General features: G+C 40.1%; 1 protein-coding gene across 13 annotated transcripts in view; it reads left to right on the top strand.

Annotated features, from left to right (window-relative positions):
* Positions 1-24,644, top strand: part of TRIT1 (tRNA isopentenyltransferase 1) — a 92,839-nt gene that overhangs the window by 44,699 nt on the left and 23,496 nt on the right. For 9 of the 13 annotated variants that reach the window (XM_069068019.1, XM_069068020.1, XM_069068017.1 and 6 more), the window contains 4 exons: positions 7,546-7,688; positions 10,563-10,659; positions 11,723-11,889; positions 17,488-17,630. In XM_069068019.1, the coding sequence (XP_068924120.1) occupies positions 7,546-7,688; positions 10,563-10,659; positions 11,723-11,889; positions 17,488-17,630 (550 nt within the window). Of the gene's footprint in view, positions 1-5,410; positions 5,504-6,749; positions 6,809-7,545; positions 7,689-10,562; positions 10,660-11,722; positions 11,890-17,487; positions 17,631-24,644 lie in introns of those variants that run through there. The other 4 variants (XM_069068023.1, XM_069068025.1, XM_069068024.1 and 1 more) reach the window with 3 other exon arrangements.

The raw sequence follows: 24,644 nt of genomic DNA, 5'->3' as shown, positions 1-24,644 counted from the left end.
CAGAATAAATCTATTCTCACCTCATCATAACAGCTCTTCATATACTTTAAAACAGCTGTCATGTTCCCCTGAGTCACCTTTCCAGCCTCATTCCTTCACCTGATTTTCATTATGATTGAGACTCAAGGTACTTTAGCATCTGAGTTGCCCTTCTGAATGTCATGTACCTGAAAAGCTGACCTTTTATTCATAGGGGATCTGATTTCTAGTCTTCTGAGTGAGATTAGAAATCAAAGCATCAAACATATAGTTTCATCTTTATGCAGGGTTTGAGATTTTGTGTACTGTTGTTGCAAAGCTTTTAGTTTGGTGGTTCTAGAAATAGATGTGTGAACTATTGCTTTTCCAGAGCTCCCAAATCCTTTGCATCATTCTATGAGTTGTTTGGACATTTTAGAGACCAAGGAAAATCCAAACTGTTCCTTGTAGTAAACAATTAGGACTAGTTTCTTTTGAATGCGCTATGCTAGAGTAGAGGATCCTCATAGGAAATAATATTGAAGTCTGTTTCTCTGGGCACTGATGCCACTAGGCAACTACTTCCATTGGTTGAATTTCCTCTGTTTAAATTTCTGTAATTCAGATTATAGCATCATTTGGAATTTTGAGCCACAAACTTCACCAAAACTATATTAGAAGACTCCTTTCCTTTCTTGCTTGGGAGAACCTATCAGATCATGCTTTGTTGGTATAGCCTTTGAACATCCACAGACCTCTGTGCCAGGATGAGACAGTGTATAGACATCAAAAGGGATATGAGGAGTAATTCACATTTTTGTCATGTATTATGTTTATAAACTACTTTGCTGGGAATTTGAGTAGTTCAAGTATTCTGTCTGTTGTATAGATGAGGGAGCTGAGGTTTAGAGAGATGTAAGAGTTTAATGTTGAGTAGCCCAGCAAGCCTGAGTCTGGCACGTTGTACCATTCTGGCTTTCAGGGGTGGTGTTGTACAAAGCAACTAGCTTTGTGATTTTCTTCATATTCCTTCCCCTCTCTGGACCTCTGCTTCTCATCGGTAAAATGAAGGAGCCAAATTAAATAAGCTTAAAGAGGCCTTTCAGCTTGACAATGTGGTGTAGTTAAAAAATGCGCTGGACTTTTGGCAAAGTTGACAAATAAGGAAAGTGTTGGAGGTGCACTGCAGGAACAGAGGCACACTAAATGTACTGTCGGTGGAGTTTTGAATTGGTCCTGCCATTTTGGAAAGCAATTTGGAACTGTCTCCAAAACTGTTCAGTTTTGACCTAGATATACCTCCTATTAACCCTGTCCCCTAAAGAGATGGAAAGAGGAAAGGGACTTACAGATATAAACATATTTATAGCAGTGGTAAAGAACTAGAAGCTAGAGGTGTGCCCATCCATTGGGTGATGACTAAATTCTGGCATATGAATGTAAAGAAATAGACTGTAAAAAATAATGAAGAAGAAAGGATAAGGGAGGGAATAAGTATTTATATTAAACCTGTTGTGTGCCAGCTTCTGTGTTAAGACTTTAAAATTACAGTTGAGGAAACTGAGGCAAATAGTTTTGTGTTTTTTTTTTTAAGTGATTGTCCAGGGTTATGCAGCTACTAAGTGTCACGCTGCATTTGAGCTCAGCACTTCCTGATTCTAAGCCCACTGCTCTATTCATTGTGCCATGGAGCTGCTTTTGGAAGACAGAAGAACTCCGATCAGCACAGTGACCAACCACAGTTCTAAAGCAAGAGTAGGCATATTCCTAGCTCACAAACAGTAAACAAATGGGCATTGGTGGGATTTGGTGGATTTTACCCAAGGGGCTTAATTTGCTGCCTCCTGTTCTAGAGAACTGATGAAACATTTCACTAACCCTCACAGATGTGACGGACTCAGGCTACAGAATGAGACATACGCTTTCTGGACATACTCAATGTGGGGATTTCTTTTAGTTGGTTTTGCCTATTTGCTACAGGGATGTTCTTTTTTTCCTTTTTTAGTGGTGAGAAACGTGGAGAGAAATAGATTTTTCTTAAATTAAAAAAAAATGTGAGTAGTTATTGTTGAAAGAATGGGGGAGACAGGAAGAGGGAGGATGATACTAATTGTGCTTACTTTTTCCTTTTGACTTCTGGATAAAATCAGAAAATGTCAGAGCTGAGTGGGACCTTCATGTTACAGATGAGAAAACTGAGACTCTTAGAAAAGCAGTGTACACAGGTCATATGGCTAGTAAGTAGCAGACTTGGGCCTGATTCTCAGCTTTCTTGAGTGCCCTTGTCTTTCAAGCAAGCATTTTTTGCTTTGAAAGTTTGCAAAGAGTCTCATAGTTCACACCGTAGCATTTTCTTGTTTTTTGAACAGTTGTAGAGGTTTGCTGAAGTAGACGTAATTGGAAAAAAGCACCGTGGCTTCACTGTGCTGAGATGCAGTGAGTAACAATGCCAGGAACAAGGTAACTTGTGGTTGGAAGCTGAACCTTCCTCTTATTGAAGCTTGTCTGTATTATTGTTTATTCTTTTTCTTGTTTCCCCATTTTCTAATGTTATTTCTGCTAGAGATGGTTGGTCTCTTACAACATTAAATTCAGCAGTCATTATGTTGTTTTTCTGCTGTTTTCAGAAGTATTGTTATTGAATTCCAGGTGAAAACTGTAGTAGCCAAGAACACGCCTTTGTCCTTTCTTGCCAACATTTTTGGAATATTCTAGTAAGACCGCCTCACATCTCTCTCCAGTCTGTCTCTTGCCAAGATTTTGGGAATATTCTAGTAAGACTGCCTCACATGTCTATACAGTCCATTGCCCATAGGCTGCCCAAGTAATCTTAACCAGTTCCCTGCTGTGATCATGTTGTTAACTGTTTCAAAACCTTCAGGTTCCCTGTTGCCTATCAAAAAAAGTATGAGCTCCTGACTTTGCATCTAGGGGCTTCTGCAGTCTGACTCTAGCCGACCTGTCCAGCATTATGTCATTCTATTCCCTTTTGTTCCAGCCAAAATGAACTCCTACATCTCTCATTGTCCTTCCCTCTATGATCTCCCTGCCACAGCTTACAGTATGCCAGTTCCAGAAATGGATATCCTCCAAGCCCTCTTCTGCCCCATTGTCCAGTATTTAAAATACTTTCATTTCGTAGGGCTAACTTGGGCCTTGTAGTTGCTGAACTGAATGTTCTAGGTTCTGTTATGGACCCTCTCCTCCTCCTGAGACACTCTTGGCAACCATATCAGCTTCCAGGAGTTCAGTTATCTCTGTGCAGGTGACATAAAGGATGGTATCATTATATCTAAATCATGTCCATTTAGACCGTATCTTGATATATGGTATGAGATGGGAAAGTGATGATTGGTCTATATCTAGTTTCTCCTGAACTGCTTTCCAGTTTTCTCAGAAGTTTTTGTCAAATACTGAGTTCTTGTCCCAAAAGTTTAGATATGTGGTGCCTATGTAGTGGTCACACCCTGGTAAAAACCATCTTGGCATATGGGCTAAACCATGTTGAGGGTAACTGACAGGCCTCAGGCTTGTTGGTAAATTGGAGGGGGGGTGTCTGCCTCAAGCATGTGAAGACTTCCCCTGGCAGAATGAGGAGATGAGAACAGTTTGTTTCACAGTCATGAAGCAAGTGCTGTGTAGCGCTTAGGGCTTTGTCAGACATCAAAGACACCAAGGTCATCTATTTTATTCTGGGTCATTGCCAGTAGTTCTGACTTTCATCCTGTCACTACTGGACTTTGGTGACTCGGGAAGAGAGCATGAGGCTGACGACTGTGCGCAGCTCTGCCTCACTTAAATTCAGTTCACACACAAGTCAAGACATCACCCTGTGATATAATTGGTCTTCTTTGCTTTTTTTTTTTTGGAAGGGAGAATGTAGGGCAATTGGGGTTAAGTGACTTGCCCAAAGTCACACGGCTAGTAAGTGTGTCAAGTATCTCAGGCCAGATTTGGAGTCAGGTCCTCCTGACTCCAGGGCCGGTACTCTATTCACTGCACCACCTCGCTGCCCCTATTGGTCTTCTTTGAAATGAAGGGCGAACAACATGCAGGAAGCTCACACATTTCACTGTCTATCCAGCATCGGTCACTTTTCCTAGCACCTCAGTACTGTATCACCAATTGCCTATTAGACATTTCAAATTGGATGTCTTGGAGACATCTAAAGTTCAGAGTGTCCAGAATGGAACTCATCTCCCTCCTTTCCCCTCTTCTAAACTTCCATATTTCTACAAAGGACACTTTAATCTTTCTAGGATCCCAGGTTTGCGAGCTCTATATTATCCTCGACTCTTACAGTCTCTCTCACCTCACATAACCAGTCACTTGTCAAATCACGCCAATTTCTGTCTCTATAATGTCTTTCACAACCAACTCCTTTTTTTCACATCCCATCACTTTAGTTCAGGCTGTACTCACTCCCACGTGGGTTACTCTTAACAACCTCCTGAATGTTCTCTGCTTCAAGTCCCTCATCTCTCTAGTCCATCCCACATACTGCTGTTGGAGTAGTTTTCTTTAATTGCAGATCTGACCATATCACTCCCCTACTCATTCAATTCCAGTGACCCCTTATTGCCTCCAGAATAAAATATAAACTTATGTTTAGTTTTTAAAATCTTCATAATCTGGCTTCAGCCTTTTTCTAGCCTCAGTGAACATTACTCCCTCTGTTAACCCTCACTCTGTTGTCTACCTCAGTTGGGCTTCTCTCTTTTCCTCTTAATATTTAATCTCCCTTCTCTATGCTTTTAAAATGCCTGTTCTTTGTACCTTTAATATGCTCTTTGTTCTTACCTCCACCTCTCTCCTCTCACAATGAAGCCCAAACACCTACATAAGGCCTTTTCTGATTTCCCCAACTGCTAGTATCCTCTCTCCAAGCTACCCTGTATTTACTTGTATTTAATCTCTATTTACTATATGTGGACTTGTCTTTCCCATTAGGCTCTTCCCCATTAGTATATTTCTTGCACATACTGGTTGTTAGTCATGTTTTTTGGTTCTTCACCTCCCATCACTTAGGTCAGGACTTAAATCCTTGATTGATGTCCCATTGTCACTAGGGTGATCTCAGTGATATTTTCAGTCTTTTATTCTTTGGTTGTTTGGTTAGATAATGTATAAGCAAGGAAAAATGTAGAGTAAGAAAAACTTAATATTTGCAGGAATGCTTATTGTTTGTGTTTACTCAGGTAACTATATATCTTGAAGGATCGATCTATTTTTTCAAACAAATATTTTCAGACATGTCTTTACCTGGGACCCTGTGTTTGGAACAGGGTGGATCTGAACTTTTACTAGTCAGAATGACAGATAAAGAGCCAGCAGACAAGATGTTCCTGTTTGGGTAGTGAGACTTTTGCTGAGTAACATTCAGAGTAGAGTGGGAGGGGTATGATATATGAACAGATATAAGTATATGAAGGATAATTTGAGGTTAAAGGACAGAGTACTAAGACGATCAGGAAGGGCTTCCTATAGCAGATGACACATGAGTTGAGCATGGAAGAATGAAGCTAGGAATTCCAAGGGGCCAGAGGTGAGGAGGGAGTGCATTTTAGGCATAGGGGACAGCCAGTGAAAAGGCAGCAGTTCACACAGGTAGGAAGTGGAGTGATTAATGAGTTTAGGAAATACTATAATAATAAGTAAATTGAATATGAAATGAGCCTGGTAATGGAGGCTGGAGGCAGATTTTGTGATACCCTTTAAATGCCAAGTTGAGTTTCTAGAGGCCAGAGGGAGCCACTAAAGGTTCTTATGCAGGAGAGTGACAGTATTAGTTTTGTGCTTTAGGAGAATTGTTTTGTCAGCTCTGTGGAGAATTAGAGAAGAGACTGAAAGCTGGGAATCTGAGGAGGCTGATGCATTAGTTCAGGGGAGAGTTTGAGGACTCAAACTAGGGAGGTGACTTTGTGAATGGAGAGAAAGAGATTGGTGCCAAAGATGGTGGGGAGGTAAATGGCTAAGACTGGAGAAGCTGTTGGATATGGGGAGAGGGATGATGGAAAGTGAAGAGTTGGAGTATGATTTCAAAGGTTGCAAATCTAAGTAGTCGGGAGGATGGTGGTACCCTCACAAAGAAATAGGAGGGTTTGATGAGGGAGGGGTTTTGGGGAAAGGTAAGTACTGTAGTTGAACATGTTGCATTTGAGAAACTTTAGAACATCCATTCAGAGATACCTAGCAGGGAGCTGGTGATAAGGGGACTATAGTTCAGGAGAAAAATTGAGAATATAGATCTGGGAGTCATCTGGCTTAAGGTGATTATTTATCCCATTAAAGCAGATGGAATCACAAAAAGACAGGTTAGAGAGAGACAGAAAGAAGGGTCCAAGAGAGAGGGAGGTGGAGTAGGCACCCATTGTGGGACATGAATGAAAAATCTAGAAAAGGAGACTAAGTAGTGGTCAGACAGGTAAGAGGAAAGCCAGGAGAGAACAGTGTCATGAAAATATAGGAAAGAGTGGCCCAACAATGTCTAATGTATCTAGATGCCACAGTAGATGGAGCCTGGAGTCAAGAAGACCTGAGTTCTAAGTCAGCTTCAGACATTTAACTGTGTGACCATGGGCAAGTCACTTGACCTTTATTTGCTTCAATTTCATCTGTAAAATAGAAGTGATAATAATAATCATAATAGCACCTACTTTCTTAGCTGTAAGTCTCAAATGAGATGATATTTGTAAAACATTTATCATAGTACATTATAGGTGCTACATAAATGCTCATTCCCTCCTCTTCCCTCCCTGTATCTCCATTCTGTCTTGGTCCTAATGCTTCAGAGATGTCAAGCAAGAAGAGGGCTGAGAGGCCATCAGATTGAGCAACTGAGAGATTTTTGGTGAGAGCAATGAATTTTAAGGGGTTGTAGAATTATTAACTTATTATTTGGGATCCCAACATCAGATTAGTAGACTTGATGATGTATAGGTGATGATGTAGCAAAGTGATTAGAAAAGCAGACTTATCTGAAAATGAACTTATCTAAATTATGAGTACCATTCACGAACAATTGAAATGTTAACACATTTTGAAAGAGAGCTATTAGTAATTCAGAGTTGCACCTTACATTTGTCTTATGATAAACTGAATAAACAAAACAAGGAATCCATTGAGGTACTTTTAAACACTCAATCTTTGAGAACCTTTTTTAAACTCAAACTGTATACTTAATTCTGCTTATATCATTAGAGCCAATAGTTTTACTTTGATAGAAAAGCCCTTATTATATCTACTTCTAGTCTGTTTAGAGCAGGATTTCTTAACCAAGAAGTCTGTAAAGTTGCTTTTTAAATATTTTGATAACTATTTCAGTATAATTGACTTCCTCATATTTTGTACATTTAAAAACATTTTGAGAAAGGGTCCATCGACTTCACCTAATTGCCAAAAAAGTCTCTTTCATAAGAACAGTTAAGAATCCCTGGTCCTGGGGTCTAATATTGGGCCCAGGAAAGGCCCAGTATGCCCCAGCTCTTCCCTTCCTCCTATCCCCCGCTTCACTGGTATTTGATCTGCATTATTTGATTATGTGAAGGAGGCAGTTTGATTTTTTGATTTTAATTTTCTGTTCTGTAGGTGTATGAGGGCCTAAATATCATCACCAACAAGGTCTCCCCCCAAGAACAGAGACTCTGCCAACACCATATGATCAGCTTTGTGGATCCCCTTGTGATGAATTACACTGTGGTGGACTTCAGGAACAAAGCAACTGCCCTAATATCCTTCAAGAAAACAGGCAGCTGATTTTGGAGGATGAGGAGTGGGGAAGGGGGGCACAATAACCAGAGGCGCAGCAAAAACGTCTTCTAATTCCTTGTAGTCATGCTTTCCTCTGTACCAAGAGGGCCTCAGGTCTTGGACTAGAAGATTCGAAGGACCCTTCCAGTTCTAATTTCTGTGACTAAATAGCAAGATTTCATAATTCTCTAATGCAGACACCAGCAGTATCCCCAAAGCTTTGAGAAGAGCAGTTGAAGAATAGTGAATCATAAATACTCCATTTATTCATGAAGGCTGATTTTACTAAGTTTTTTTTCAAGTTGATTCTTTTTTTACTAAAGTGGTCTAGAAATTCTCAGGCAGATATAATAATGAAGTGTTTTCAAAGGAATATTGAACAGTAGCTAGTCTTAAATATGTGGGTTTTTTTTTTTTTTAAGCAATCGGGGTTAAGTAACTTGCTCAAGGTTACACGGCCAGTTATTTCTGGGTGTGGTGCTAAGTATCTGAGCCCGGATTTGATCCCCAGGTCATCCCGACACTGGGGCTGGTGCTCTTACTCACTGAGCCACCTGGCTGCCCCTAAGCAATTGGGGTTAAGTAATTTGCTCAAGGTTACATGGCCAGTTATTTCTGGGTGTGGTGCTAAGTATCAGAGCCCGGACTGGGGCCAGTGCTCTTACTCACTGTGCCACCTGGCTGCCCCTTAAATATGTGTTTTCTAGCTGGTTAAAGATTCTGCCTGAAGTGTTCAGACCGAATTTTTGTGTATTAATTAAAAATCAGTATGTATTTTGGATGAGCAAAAGGGTCTGTGACATAAAAACAGTTAAGAATTCCTGGTCCTAGATATTTGAAATTCACAGTAATACAGTTTGATTCTTAACTATGATTAAAAAACCCAGTACTTTTCTATTCAGCAAATGTTTCTCAGAAGTAAAGTAGGAAAATTTTTGCTGTGTTTTGGAATTGTAGCATATAGTTACTAAGTTGTTTTTAATCTATACCATCCTTACAAGATCCAACTAACCCCTTCTCTACCCTCAGCACCCAGACAAAACAAAAGACTTATGAATTGTTTGGGAAAAACAGATATAGCACAATAAATTGAATATTTTTTTCTCAAGTTTCTTGCTGAAATAAAGTTATTGCTGGAGTAAGGTTCTCTCTCAAAGTATGAAATGTAAAAATATTGAACTGAGCAGAAATATTAAAACCTTCCAGTGTCGTTTTCTGTCTCTGGCTCCCACTTTCCTCATCTGCAAAATGAGGGGATTGGACTAAATCATCTATAAGTCTTTCCCACCCTATGATCCTGTCATCTTTCTTTGGGCCATAAAATAGGAATGATGGCACATGTCTTTTCTTGGTTGCTTCACAGATCAGATGAGTTCATAGCTGTGAAAATGCTTTATTAACTTAATTGTAAAGTGCTTTACAAATCTAAGATATTATTAAGCAGATTATTTTTAGTGTAGAAAGATCTATTTCAAACTGGAGTGGTAATGAGAATTCAAAAGGATGGTATTTATTTATTTATTTTTATTATTCAGGTGATACTTATATGTTCATAGCATAAGTGAACACAGGAAGAATAATTTTTTTACTGACCAGCCTACTAAGCATTGGGCAGCAAGGTGGTCTGCTAGAGTTTTGTCTTTCCTATGAATTAAATTTAAAAGCTATGGGTAGAAAGTTTCTTTTAGAACAAGCAAACAGCTTTTTATTTGGGTGGGGTCTTTGTTTCTTTTTAAACATTTGTGTGGTTTTAGGTTGCTTATTTACACTCTCTGGTCCTCCAGAAGAAAAAAGAATTGCTACCCCTGCCCTCTAGGCTTTACTATCCAGGGATTCCTGGGAAGACATTTATAAATAATCCTTTATCAGGGTGTTGAAAGACTTCTTTATCTAGTGCCTTTGGGTGTAAGGCACTCCATAGTGCACATGACCAGTTCTGCAGTCATTGTGAAGACAGGAATTCAAATGTCCCAGGTAGATCTCCTTCTTTCTCTGTGAGTTAGAATACATTTGTCACCACATGGCTTTGGATGAGGGATCCTGAAAGTAACTGATTGCTTAGGAGCATGTAGTACAGTATGCCTCCTGCCTCCGTCATGTGGAAGGGTCGTAGAAATAGGAGTCACAAAAATTGGGTTTAAACCTCGGCTCAAACACTGACTTCAAGTGTGGCTTGGAGCAAGTAATAATATTTCCTCTTTGGTCCCTCACTTTCCTCCTCAAAATGAGGTTAGACTAAATGATCTCCAAAATCCCTTCCACATCTAATAATCTATGATTCTAAGTAGTTAATACCTGTTGTTCTATAGGAAATAAGATCAGTTTTTGTCCCATTTTCTAGAAAACAATTGCCCATCTTGCACATGTTTAGGCAGCAAAGTCCTGGCTACATAGCAGGGAACTGGAAGGTATTTACAAAATAGTTGGACCGAAGTGCAGACTCCTTTTCTTAAATGTATGCGTTGTATTGGATTGATTAATTTCCCCCGTGATCTTCTGGTAGAAAAAGGTCTCTGTAACTGTATCTTACCTTTTCCCCTTCAGCCTCACAGCCAGAGGAATATAAGCTTCTTGCCGGTGTCATCATTCTCAGATAAGACAAGAAGAAATATTAATTCTGATGCAAGATACCCTAGTTTAGTGGATAAGTCTTGGACACAAGGTCAAGATATGTGGGTTCTAATTCAAGCTCTGCCATTAACTGGTGTGACCTTAAGTTTGTCATTGCCTGTTTCTTGGCTAAGTGTCCTCTTCTGTAAAAATGGGGAGTTGAACTAAATGGTCTTCCAAGGACTCTTCAAACTTAAAAATTCTCTGATTATACTGTTTGGTGCTGTATTTCTTAATGTTTACATTGAAGATATATTTGCTCGAGAGAAGATCCCAATTGTTGTGGGAGGTACTAATTATTATATTGAATCCTTGCTCTGGAAAGTTCTGATCAATACCAAGGTATGGTGGTTTAAAGATTTCTAATTTCTCCCATGGTGACTTTTATTAGAAAGAGGCAGCAAATACTTATAAGTCTCTTTTGTTATGAACAGCAGTTGTCATTTTCTCACTTAATATTCTGAAGGAAATACCAGCTGCATGTGTGCAGTTTGTTTTTCCTGGCTGGCCTAAGGGCAGGCATGTGGGGGACAAACTGCCTTTCCTTGAGTTAATTAGCATCTTAGTATAAGTTTACTATAGTTTTTATAATGCAGTTCAATAAATATTGCCTACTACACAAAGCATGATGCTTTGGGTAGTAGTTGATATCTTTAGATAAGACTTACTTCATAGCCCTTACAGTTTATTGGGAAATATGGCATGTACATAAATAACTTGTACAAAATGCTGTGCGATAAATGCTTCAGAGAAGTCTACAAAGTACTCTGTCTAAGTGAGGCAAGGGGTCATGACATATTAGGCCTTTAGAAAGACCTGTTGAAAGAAGTAGCATTTGAGTTTGGTTTTAACAGAAGAGTAGAATCAAATAGGAGAGGGAGAGAGAGAGACCTCTAGGTCTCATACAGTCATGAGCTAAAACATGGAGTGGGGAGGGAATGGAGCATGTCAGCAGACAGCACATAGACCAGTTTGCCTGGAGCATAATAAACAGTGAGGAGGAGGAGTATGAGTTGGGACTGGATAAGTAGGATGACATCAGACTGTGGAGGGCCTTGAATATTCAGCTAGACTAAGGAGTTTGAACAATATATTGTAGGCATTTAAGGAGCCACTAAACAGTTTCTTTAGCAGAGAAGTAGAGATATTACCAAATCTTTGAATAAGAAAGTCTTAATAATTATTTGGCAGCTGACCTCAGAAATCTGAAGCTGTGGACACCATTAAACTGTTTCACCCATATCTTTTTTTATATGTGAGGCTTTTCTAAATACTTTAATGTAGTAGCAACTTTGCTGTTTGTAGGTAGTGCTGTCAAGATTAAAGCCCTTGGCATGATGGGGGTAGTCATAGCTACCAGAAAGCAGCATATCTTAATTTTAAAACTATTTTTTGGTAACCCCAGGGGGAAACTCTCCATTCTTCAAAGGAAATATGTAAAGGAGAGAAAGTGATCGACAGGAAAATGGAATTGGAAAAAATGGATGGCAATGAATTGCATTACCAGCTAAGCCAGGTGGACCCAGAAATGGCAGCCAAACTGCACCCACACGATAAACGCAAAGTAGCCAGGTGAGATGACCTGGCCAAAGCTGACTGATTTCAAATTCTGGCAAAATTTTTTGTGACTTATAAGCAGTTCCTTAAAGGAGAAATTCTGGTGTGGAAGTTGGGGGGAGGGAGAAGAAAAGAGATTGCAATAGGCTTGGTGGATTTTGACAGCATGGGAGGATGGGACAGAAGTAGGGGGATGCTGACAGTGCAGAAACATTTGGGGGATGGGTAGTAGGAGCTGCCTCGAATCTGGAAATCCCCAAAGACCAGTGGGAGGGTAGCATGGCAGCTGTTCAGAGAGTTGCTTCAAGATTGACTGGTTGATCCTGATAGACCTGTTGGAGAGCCCTAGGCTATCATCTCAATACCACTCCCCCATAAATAGTTGCACCCTACTTTGTTGGTACACTCCAGCACAATTCCCTGGGGCCTCTGTGATCTTGGTTCATTTTCTATTTGATCTTTGCTTGAATAACAGTTTTCATGTATTTTTCTTTCCAGCATCTAATCCATTTACATTGGGATTTTATTTGTTTTGCTCAGTCGTTTTTGCAATACCAGGTTCCACACTCGACATTTTTCACATCAGAGGGGTGCGTGGGTGGTGAATTTTTTTTCAACCTTCTGCCTGCTCAGCTTCTGTATCCATATTTATGGAATTTCCCTAAGGGATGAGATTAAATGAGGCAGCAGTGTGTAGTGGTGAATGAGCTGGATATGGAATCTGGAGGGGGTCCTCTTCCTGGTACTGGGGTGACCAGACAAGGTCTCAGGCATAGTAGCAAGTTCCACAACTTCCTTGGATGCTATGAACTGAAGTCATGTCCAAATAGAAACCGAAGAGCAAGAGTCATGTGAGATTCTGGTGCCTGGCCAGGCTAATTTTTCTGTTAGAGGTGACACCAAATTGTCATGATGGTGGAAAAGGAAAGATTGGATATTTTATGTTATTATTAGAGAGTCACCTCATTTAGTGCTCTTATCAGGCATTGTGTTTTTACTCTATATAAGTGAGTTTACCAGCTAAAAAATAATTACCCCTGTCGAATCTTTGACTTTCAGCTGGGATAGAAATAAAGTGTCTGATAGACTTCCTTCCCTTGAACGAAAAATAATCAGTATCATTAGTGTTTTGATGTGCATCAAGTAATTGTTTAGATTATCCATAACGCTACTATACAAACTGCTTATTTTTAGATTTTCCCCTACTAAAGTTCCACCTACCATTTTTCACTGCTGGAATTCAATTCAGTAAATGTTTTAATTAACCACATTCTATAGGCATAACACTGTTAGGTGCTGGGAAAGATATGACAAATTTTAGATGACTATAGTGACCTCCCTCTTAGAGTGTATGGATAATAGAATAATATGGGCTATGTAAAATCTGTATAAGTAAATGTTGTTGCTAGGGCTTCAGATAAGGCTTTTAGGAAGAGATAACATTGGAGCTGGGCTTTAGAAAGTGGCTAAGAATCCAGTGCTTGAAGAGAGGACGTTGCAGGCAGAACATGCCTGTTGGTACTGGGCATAAGGAACAGTTAGGAAAAGTGGAACGTGCAAGACTCATTTGGGGCACAGTAAGTCTTGGGGTATTGCTTATGTGGAGCTGTCCAGGGAATATGGGGCATATTTGATGAGTAACTATTTTATTATCCTAATGAAATATTCCAAAGTAGCAGTAGCAAAAAAGTTATGTGTAATAGAATGCAAGTCTTCTTTATGAAAAATTAATCTCTTTCTTCCTTCTGTGCATATGCATGGTAAATTCTAGAATTTATTTCCTTTCATATTGAATTGAACCATTAAAGATTTGTTCTAGTATATGCATAAATAGCTGCTTTTGATGTTCTATCCACCTCTTCTAGTTTGCTCGTGTTAATCTGATAGCTAACTCTATTAGAATTGTGTGCGTAATTTAATAAAGCTCTGAACCAAAACCTGGATCTTAGGTCCTTTCTTATGTGGAGTAAATTGCCTGGCTTAATAGAGCATGCATTTATTTATATGTAGTCCTTTAGGTAGTGACTAAGTGTGCTCAGAATTTTTTTGTTTTGTTTTGTTGTTCTGTTTTGTTTTCATTTACTTTTAATGTAGAAGGCTCTATAAGGAGATCTGAACAATAGTGACCTCTCTGCAAGTGAGGTGTTGCTTTATTACTTTGTCAGGTCATTCAGTTACCACTAATTTGAAGAGATAACTGGTGTTATAATAATCTGGGTTCAGGAAGTGGCAAGAGATAGTGAAGGGAAAATTTTTATTTCAAGCTGAAAAAAATGTGGTCACCTCAGTGACTAAGTATGACTGTAAGGAATTGTTTTCTGATTCTGCTTTCCTTAATGTATTCAGAAGGGGAAAATGAGGGTAGGCTAAGAGTATATATGTACTCTCTCTTATCCAAGTGTATCCTTTATTCATTCTAATATTTAAGTTGAAGTGTGGTGGACATATGAATATACCTTTGTGTATGGAAAAAGTAATCTAGAGAAGCCTGACTTGACTTTGAAACTTTCCAGAATATAATTTTAACAAAGCTGTATTGTGACTACTATGTCATTTACAAACACAGTGCTTACTATACACCGGAAATTAAAATATGAAAAGACTCCCTGCTCTCAAGGAACTTAAAATCTAGTGGAGGGATAAGATTACAGGTATACAAATGAGTATGATAGCTGTGATAGGTGCAGAAGAAATGGCTTTTCGTTAAGAGAAGACCAGGCAGAGCAGCATGTCAAAGGAGAGATGGCCTTTAAGTTTTAAAGGAAGAGAAGGATTTCAATGGGTGGTGATAAGGAGTGTTATAGGCATGGGGAAAAGCTTGTACAAGTGTAGAGATGGGAGAGTACAAGATAAAATCATGATACACCTAGTAGTCCAGTTTGCCTAAAATATAGAGCGGATTAAAGGGAACAGGGGGAGAACAAATAGAAACATTTTGACTTCATTTAAGGAAATATTTCCCAACAAAGCTTTCTGAAAGTGGCATATGCTGCCTTAGCAGGTTTAATGGAATGATTCTCATTCACTGGTGTTTTTAAAGCACAGGGTAGATGACTCCTTGTCAGGAATGGTTCAGGACTGAGATCTCTTTTCATGGTGAGATGCTGTAATTCTCAGAGAGATAAAGGGCTGGATGGAAACAGATCATGAAGAGCAAAGGAATTTGTGTTTGTGTGTGACAAGGGGCAGCAGTATGGCATGGTGGGTAGAGGGCAGTGGACTTGTAGTCAGAAAGACCTGGATTCTGATCTTGCCTTCTGATTGTTAACTCTCTAAGAATGACCAACTTACTTAGCTCTCTGAACCTAGTTTCAGCCTCTATAAAAATGAAGATCATAATTGTTGTTTTTGTTGTTCAGCCATTTTAGTTGTGCTCAATTTTTCATGACCCCATTTTCGGTTTTCTTGGCAGAGATAGTGGAGTGACTTGCCATTTCCTTCTCTAGCTCATTTTGCAGATGAGGAAACTGAGGCAGACAGTGTTAAGTGAATAACCCAGGATCACACAACTGATAAGTGTCTGAGGTTAGATTTGAACTCAGGTCTTCCTGACTCTAGGCTTGGCCACACTGCCACCACCAAGCTGCCCTGAAGATCATAATACCTGGGGTAGGAAAAGAAAGCAGGCTGGTCATGCCATCACAGAATCATAGATTTGAAGCTGGAAGAGACCTTGAAGGTCATTGAATCCAATCTTATTTTACAGAGGAATAAATTGAGGTTCAGGGAGATAAAGTTACTGCTCAGGGTCACACAGTAAATGCTTGTGATTGGATTTGAACCCAGGTTTTCCCAACTCTTAAATCCAGTGCTTTCTCTACTATACTATATTCCCTCCATTAATAAGAGCAAAAGGTAGCCAACATAGGTGACCAATGTAGGTAGTCTCTGCAGCATCACAGCAACACAACATCAAGAGATTTAGAGGAAAGTCCTGAGCATGGTGAATAGGCCTCTTTGATGGAGATAGGTTTGAGATGACGAAAAATATGAGAGTTCATACATCAGTCAGATTGAAAGTGTCAGAGAAGCACCTCGAATTCTGAACTCAGATAAGGTGTTCTGCATTAAGAGCTCTATAAACCTTTAAACAGTCAGTGAGCATCAGGGACAGTATCTAAAAGCATACAGTCATTCAAGTCAAGAAGCACTTACTAAGACCTTAGCTTGTGCTGAGCTCTGGGAATAAAAATAGAAGAGGAAAGATAGTCCCTGCCCGCAAGGGGCTTACATTCCAATGCAGGAAGACCACAGTAAAATGGAGATAAAAGGAGTTCTGGAGAAGGAACCTTGTGAGAGCGTGGGTGAAGTCCAGAGTTTTAGGGCAGAACCAGGAGAGGAGTGAAGGGTGGCACCCCGGGTACTTCCTCAGAATGAAGGTCCCACAAGTAATTCCTCACCAGGAGGACGGCCTACTGAGTTCATGGTAACAAATGCTGCTGACACATGCTGGCAACATCTGAGGAGTGAGGAGCTGGGAGAGGAGTAAAGAGGAGATGGAATGATGTGTGTGAAGGACAACAAAAGGCTGGCTCGATTTGACTGGGAGAATGAATGGGAAAACATTGATTAATCACTTGCTATGTGCCAGCAACTATGTATGAAAGTATTCTAAGCCTAAAGTGTACATTAGAGCCAAGTTGTGAATATGCCAAATAGCATAAGAGATAATACCGAATCACTGGAGCTTTTTGAGTAATCAGTCGATAAACATTTATAAAATGCCTACTGTATGCCAGGCACACTAAGCAAATGGAAATATACAAAGAAGCAAGGCAGGGCCTGTCTTCAGGGAGCTTACAATTTAGTGAGAGAGGCAATGTGCAGACAGTACATACATGTGCATGCAAAGCAGGGTACTAGGAGATAGCAGAGGGAAGCCACTGGAATTAAGGAAGGCTTCCTTTAGAAAATGGTATTTTAGATGGGACTTAAAGGAAGTCTAGAATATCACTAGTTGGAGAGGAGGAGGGAGAATGTCTGAGGCATGGAGGACAGCCAGGAAAAATGCATGGAGCTGAGAGATGGAGTGTCTTGTTCATGCAACAGCCAGGAGGCCAGTGTCACTAGATGGAAGAGTGTATTGGGAGGACTAAGGTGTAAGAAGGCTGCAAAGGTGGTTGGGGGTGGGGATTGTCTGCTTATTATTATGAATTTATACTCCAGGCTGCAAGGAGCCATTGAAGGTTTTGGGGCAATAGGTAACATAATTATATTTCTGCATTAAGAAGATTTGTGGGGGGGGGGTAGCAGTCTGAAGGGTTATTTTAGAGAAGGAGTAATATGGAGGTGGGGTACTTAGGAAATTTATAAATAGTTGTGCCTATCTGTAAATGAAAGGAGCCAGAGAGAAAAAAAAAAACACTAGATTTAAAAGGTTAACCCTATCTCTGACCCCTTTTCTGCTTTTATTTATACTTTTTCTGGTAGGCAGATTTGGAGTAACTTTGAGTTTTCATACCAATAAGACATTTAGTCATCATTATGTTGTGAGAATGAATTTACGTTTGCTAACAGCTTCCCTCCTGGTTGAGCCCGTTAACACAGACTAAACATCTGTTTCCTATTGGTCTTTCAGGGAATGCCCACCTTTTTTTCTGTTATCTGTTTTAGGAGTTTGCAAGTGTTTGAAGAAACAGGAATCTCACATAGTGAACTTCTCAGTCGTCAACATGCAGAAGAAGGTGGGGGCCCCCTTGGGGGCCCCTTGAAGTTCCCTAACCCCTGTATCTTCTGGCTACATGCAGATCAAGCAGGTAAGAGAATAATTTCCAAAAATTTTTCTAAAAATGTGATGCTCTGAGAAATGTAGACTCCCTATCATACCACATGATCTCCATATGACCAAGAGAAGGATAATACTGTCCCCATTCTGGAGAGTTCATTTTCCAGGTCAGAGGAAAGTGAGTGCTGGTCACCTCTAACCCTGACTTTGTATGAAAAGAGGAAGGGAAGACTTGGAATGAGGCCTTTGGGAGACCTGATAAAGGAAGCGAGGGAGAAGAGGATCTTGGTGAAAAATGACTATAAACTAGTTGGATCACCAGTTATTCTGGAGGGGTCAGAGCCAAGGTGGAGCATGTAGCTGACTCTTGTGTTGTGAATACCTACCAGGAGACTTTCAAATTGCTAGGGCACAGTGGAGCTCAAATACTGTAGTTATACCCTACTGTGCGAAGAGATTGTAGGCCTCTGTTTTTAGAATTCTAAAGGGCCCTTGAGGTTATGGGCTTTACTTCACTGGAGAAGTAAAGGGACTAGACCTATGGTCTCATTGGTGAGGAAAGGCTCTCAGTCAATGCTGTTCAGCACCTTCTCTACACTTGATTATCTTAAAGAGTTGCCTGGAGCCTTGAGAGGATGAGTGATTTGTCACACAGCCAGTGTATGTCAGAGGTTGCACTTGGACCCAGATCTTCCTATCTCCCAGACCTTTCCATCTGCTGTACCTGTGGTATGAAACCTGTGGTATGAATATGAGCGAGGTTGCATACTGACTTTAGAAAACACAAGTTAACATTTTGTCAAATTGTATTTTTATCTTTAGATGTTTCTTAATTACATTTTAATCTGGTTTAGGCTTCATTGGGAGATAGGTTTGACATCTCAGCATTATATACACCATGCTGCCTCATATCCACTTCAGCTTTTCTGGTCAGAAAAAATCTAGAGGCTAGGTATCCCAGGCCCTCTTACACCAAGTCTAGTGTTCTTTCACCTGTGCCGTGTGATGCCTAGAATACCTTAAGGAAATCCTATGAGGAAATTGCTACAACATGATGAAGATAAAGGACAGAGTACAGATTGAGAAACTACATACAGATCACATCAAAAAAAAAAAAAAACTCACAAATTTATGTCACCTAAAAAATATAGCTTCCATATAAAAGAAAGAAAGTTATAGAATGGATTAGAAAAAGCTATTCTCAAATTGATGCCAGTCATGTGCTTATTTGAAAGAAAGAAGTGTCTCTTTAATGGTGAGCATTTTGAAATAAATTTTGTAATATATTATAAACATAAACCAAAAATGGCAACATTAGGTTATGATGCCAGGCTCTTCATGTAATTATGTGTATGACTGCAAGGTATGAATCAGACAATCACAGAATCTCAGAGGTGGAAGGGTCTTTGGAAAGTGATCTTGGCAGAGCTACTCCCAAATCATAAATTTCTCTCTAGGTTATTCTTTACAATAGTCTAGTTTCTTCTTGACCAGTTCCAGTGAAGAGTTGTCTAGAACCTCATAAGGTAGCCCATAACACTTTTTGACAGTTCTAATTATCAGGAAAGTGTTTTTAGAAGTCATCTGGTTCAGCCCTCTCCTTTTTACAGATAAATAGAGATCCATAGAGGCTGTTAACTTGCCCAAGGTTAAGTAATAAGTAGTAGACCCACCATTTAAACCTGGTCTTCTGAATCTACTATATCATACTTGTCTATATGAGCTATAATTTAACTTCCTGTAATCTTTAACCACTGATCCTAGTTCTGCCCTCTGCACCAAAAGAGAGTAAAGAAATCAAATTCTTCCATACCAACTCATCAGGTTTTTAAAGAGAGTTAAGCATTTATTAAATATCTGATACGTGCAAACCTTTGTGCCAAGTGCTATAGATACAAAGAGAAAAGAAAGATGTTCTGCCCTCAAGGAGCTTATATTCTGTTGAGGACATACAATACAAAAACGTATGATTATGTGTGTGATAATTTGAAGAGGAAGACAGTGTTAACCACTAGTAGATCAGGAAAGATTTCCAAAAGCTGTTGATTGCACAGGGTTTGAGCATTCAAGGAAGCCAGGGATTTTGAGAGGAGGTGCATTCTAGGCTTGGGGAATAGCCTGGGAAAAGGAGAAGAGAAGGGAGACAAGGATGAATTCATGAAATAGCAAGTTTCAGTTTGACTGGAACACAGGGCGTTTAGGAATAATTTGCATTAAACCTGGAAAGGCAAACTAGAGCCACAGGATAAAATGCCAAGTTGAGGAGTTCTTAGTTCATCCCAATAGAATTGTGTAGCCACTAAAAGTTTGTGAGCAAGAGGAGTGACATGATCCTTTAGAAAGATGAAACTTTAGAAAGATAAAAAATAATATGCCCAAGAGATTGGCAAGGGGGAGATTGGGAGTGGAAATCCAGCTAAGAAGCTGTCGAAAAGTTCAGGTGAGAGGGAGTAAGACCTGACTTTGAGCAGTGGCTGTATGAGTAGAGAAGAAAGAAGGGAAATGATCATTTATTAAACATCTGTCATGTGCCAGGCACTGTGGTAAGGGGTTTACAAATATTATTCCATTTGATCCTTACAATACTGGGAGGTAGGTGCTAAAATTATCCCGATTTTACAGATAAGGAAACAGGCAGACAGAAGTATAATGACTTGTCCAGGGTCACAAAACTAGTAAGGATCTGAGGCTGCATATGAACTCAGATCTTCCTGAGTTCAGACTCAGATCGCTGTCCACTGCCCCCCACCTAACTGCACCCAAAGAAAAGGAAGGCTATGAGAGATGCTGATAAGGCAGACTTGATAAGATTTAGTGACTGACTAGATATGGAGGGGGTGGTGGGGGAAAGTTAAGAGATTGGAGGGCTTCCCTCTACAGTTATTTATAGAATGCCTATTATGTTCAGGGTTTGGTCTGGTGATGCTTCTGATTTTCTTTCTTGACTATTTCAGTATTTTAATGATCCCACCTGCTGTGATAATGATTCTGTGAGACCTTTGCCTCTACATCCTTATATATTATGAAGATTCCAGGTTCTCTGTCCATCAGTTGCCCTTTGCTCTTGATTTGTGATCAACAAGACAATTCTTTTTTTTTTTTAACAAGATAATTCTCTTAACAAATCCTCTTATAACATGCTTTCTAGGCCTTTCACTACCCTTGTCATCCTCTAGAAGTGTTCTGTTTTGTCACATTAAGTAAGGAGACTCATATTCAGTTCTTGCTCTGTGCCAGGGGATCCAGAGAAAGGCAAAAACATACCCTGCCCTCCAGGAACTAAGGTTCTCATGGTGGAGACAATGGCTGACAATTCTGTACACTTAAATTTTTTCCTCTCTAGACTGTACTCTAGTGCCATAGCAACCTCTTCATCCTAGATCTCACACATTGGATCACCTGTGCCTCTGCATCCTCCCCCTTCACTTGGCTGGCTCCTCCCAAAACCCCATTTAAGAGGGGCCCAGATCCACCACTTTCCATTCCTCTCCAGGCCGCTCTCCTGACTCTGCCCTGCTCTGGGTACCTGCCTCTCTTCTCTCCCTCATTTCTTTGCTCCTTTTAGCTTCCTCCCACTATTAGATTGGCAGTTTCTTGAGAGCAGGGATTGTCATTCCCAATGCTTAGTAGTGTTTTGCACTTAGTAAATGCTTAATAAATACTTGTTTGGGGGCGGCCAGGTAGCACAGCGAGTAAGAGCACCGGCTCCAGTGTTGAGAAGACCTGGAGATAGAATCCCGGGCTCAGAGACTTAGCACCCACCCAGAAACACCTGGCCATGTAACTTTGAGCAAGTTACTTAACCCCAATTGCTTAGGGGCGGCCAGGTGGCTCAGTGAGTAAGAGCACCGGCTCCAGTGTCGGGATGACCTGGATCAAATCTGGGCTCAGATACTCAGCACCACATCCAGAAATAATAACTGGCCATGTAACCTTGAGCAAGTTACTTAACCCCAATTGCTTTAAAAACAAACAAATAAATAAATAAATATTTGTTGACTGGACTTGAAAATACATACAGGGTAAATTGGAGGTAATCTCAGAAGGAAGGCACTAGCATCAAGGGGGTCCAGGAATGGGCTCTTGCAGAGGGTGGGATTTTAACTGGGATTAGAAGGAAGTCAGGAGGCAGAGACAGGAAGGGAGAGCATTTAAGGCAATAATCAACAGCCAGTAGAATTGCTCTGAGTCAGGAGATGGTGTTTTATGTGAGAGATCAGCAAAGAGGCCTGTGTCCCTGGGTCATAGAGTATTTGCAGGAAGAGTCTAGGAAAGGGTCATTGTCCCTCTTACATGGTGGCCCTTGTTAATGGACACAGTACCCCATTTGTAGTCTGACCAGTGTAGAATACAGTGGGGACTGTCACTTCCTCTTCTTGGACATTTATCCATTAATGCTGAGTAAGGGGGTATCAGCTTTTTGGGCTGCTACCTAATTATGTAGATTGATGTTGAAGGTGGAGTTATTAACTCATAAATCTTTTTTATGTAAGTTGCCTTCTAGTCATGTCTTCTGTACTTATTAATTTTATTTTTGGAACCCAAGTGCAGGACCTTAAATTTAGAAACACCTATTAAGTCTCATTTTGTGATATACCTACTGATAAGTCTTTTTGAATTCTGATTTTGTCATCCTGAATATTGACTATCCCTCTCAGCTTTGTGTCATCTATGCATTTTATTTCAACAAATACTCAGTCTTCTCTCTAAGGCGTTACGCTCTCTTTCTTACCTCTTCTTTGATGATTTGATGAGATGCAAATTGAAACCCATCCACTTAGACTTTGTGTCCTTTCTGCTCAGAAGGCCCACCCGCATTGCTGAGGGCTTTCTTCCAGATCTGGTGGCCTGACATAGACATCAGGGTGGCCCTGGGGTAGGTAGCAGTGACCCCTATTGCTCTGTCACCAGATTTGTTTTCCGGTGGCACATTTCTCCAATATCCTCGACCCTTTTCTTCACTTGGGCTGCTCATGAGGAGGCCAGGTAGTGTTGAAGCTAGAGTGCATGCACCTTGGGCAAGTTGCTGCTCTCTCAGCCTCATTTTCTGCATGCACAAAATAGAAATTACAGTAGTACCTGCCTCACTAGGTTGTTGAGAGGATCACTGAGGTATGTATAGGTTTGTAAACCTTAAAGAGCTGTAAAAATATGGAGTATTATCTTTGCTTATACCTACCATATCTTTGGGGTCTTTGCGTCACCAATACTTTTTTTTTTTAAGCAGTCGGGGTTAAGTAACTTTCTCAAGGTTACACGGTCAGTTATTTCTGGGTGTGGTGCTAAGTGTCTGAGCCCGGATTTGATCCCCAGGTCATCCTGACACTGGAGCCAGTGCTCTTACTCTCTGAGCCGCCTGGCCGCCCCTTGTCACCAATACTTTTAATTCTTCAGACTATGAATTCCACTCGACAGTATCATCAGAATATTATTGATACTAAAAGATAAGCTTTTGTGTTATGGAGAAGTTTGATCACATTAATAGCACTTGAGCAATTTGCTACACATAATGTAGCATACTATTTTTCTCCTGCTCTTCAGTGTCTGTCTCAAATGTACTTTGATAGACATTTTATCCAGACACATCATCATAGACTGGACAGTAGTAATTTTTCTCCCCAGGATTTTAATTTGATTTGGTTACTCTAAACTTGACAAATCTCAGCAAAAATTAATTGAATCATCCCATATAGTCCCCATATGAAACATTATATGCAGCTTGGTTTTTAAAATTACATATAATAAATTCAGCACTTCAGTTTCTTTTTTTTAATGCTTTTTTTTTGTTTTAACATTTATCTAAGGTTCCCCTTGTATCACTCCTATATTTCTCTCTCCTTTCTGTCCCAAAGAACCATTCCTTATAACAAAATTTTTACAGAAGGAAGAATCAGAAAAAAAAATCAGCAAACATTGAAAAAAATCTGATGTCATATATAACATTTCATACCCATAAGGGTGTTTACCCCCTCCTCAAAGGACTGAGGGTAGGCTCCTAATTCTTCCTTGGGGTCAAGCTTATTCTTTGTAATTCTGTGACATTAATTTTTGATAGTTTTGTTGTGGTTGTTCTTCCATTTACATTGATGTCATTGTATAATATTGTTTTACTGTTTACTTCACTTTGTATCAGTTCATGTTAAATTTTTCTATACTTTTCTGTATTCATCGTGTTTGTCAATTCTTATAGCACAGTGTTATTTCATTACATTCAGGTACCATGATGTTTATGCCTTCCCAAATCTATAGACATACCTACTCAGTGTGTGTTCGTTTTAAAGTTGTCTTGCTTGTCTATACCTCCCTCTAGACTTCCTTTTCTTTTAGTGCACCTGTGGAAGTTTTTAAAACCTTTTGTTTTTTGTTTGATATCACTGTCATTAATCCCCCTCTCTGTCCCAACCCCTCTCCAAAACAAACAGAACCCTTCCCTTGTACAAATAAGTATAGCTACACAAAACAAATCTACTTCTCGTGTGTTTGAGAATGTATGTGTTATTCTGTACCTCTGGTCTATCACCTTTCTGTCAGGAATGGAGGAATGCAACTGTGGATCCAATGAAACATTTGTGAAGCGCTTACTCTGTGTAAAGCCCTGTACTAAATGCTGAGGATGTAAATAGAAAAAGCAGCCCCTGCCCTCAAGGAGCTCACATTGTAATGGCAGTAGACCCAAAACAGAGAAGGTAATGTCTGCAAGTTAAGTGGGAAGGGGCCCAGCAAGGAAATAGATGATAATACCTGTTCTTTAAACTCATTTCCACTGATAAAATCATTTTACTTTCTGATGTTGAGCCACTGAACTTTGTCAAGGACTTTGGTGGCAAGAACTTTCTCTTCTGAGTCTTCAGTGACTGTGGCTGTGGCATGTGTAGGAACAGTTAACAGGCTGCATCTCTTCCAGGGCTTGCTTTCCAGGATAATGGCTCAGGGTCTGGACCAAAAGCCCTGCTATTTCCAAGGCTCTTTGCTTCAGGGGCTTGAGGAGAGATGATGTGGTGGTGGTGGTGGTGGTGGTGGTGGTGGTGGTGGTGGTGGTGGTGGT

Source organism: Petaurus breviceps, unplaced genomic scaffold, assembly GCF_028583685.1.
Source record: "Petaurus breviceps papuanus isolate PSGF00001 unplaced genomic scaffold, PetGlider_PUasm1.0 90760, whole genome shotgun sequence".
In the NCBI taxonomy this organism is placed as follows: domain Eukaryota; kingdom Metazoa; phylum Chordata; class Mammalia; order Diprotodontia; family Petauridae; genus Petaurus; species Petaurus breviceps.
This window is presented reverse-complemented; position numbering and strand designations above follow the sequence as displayed.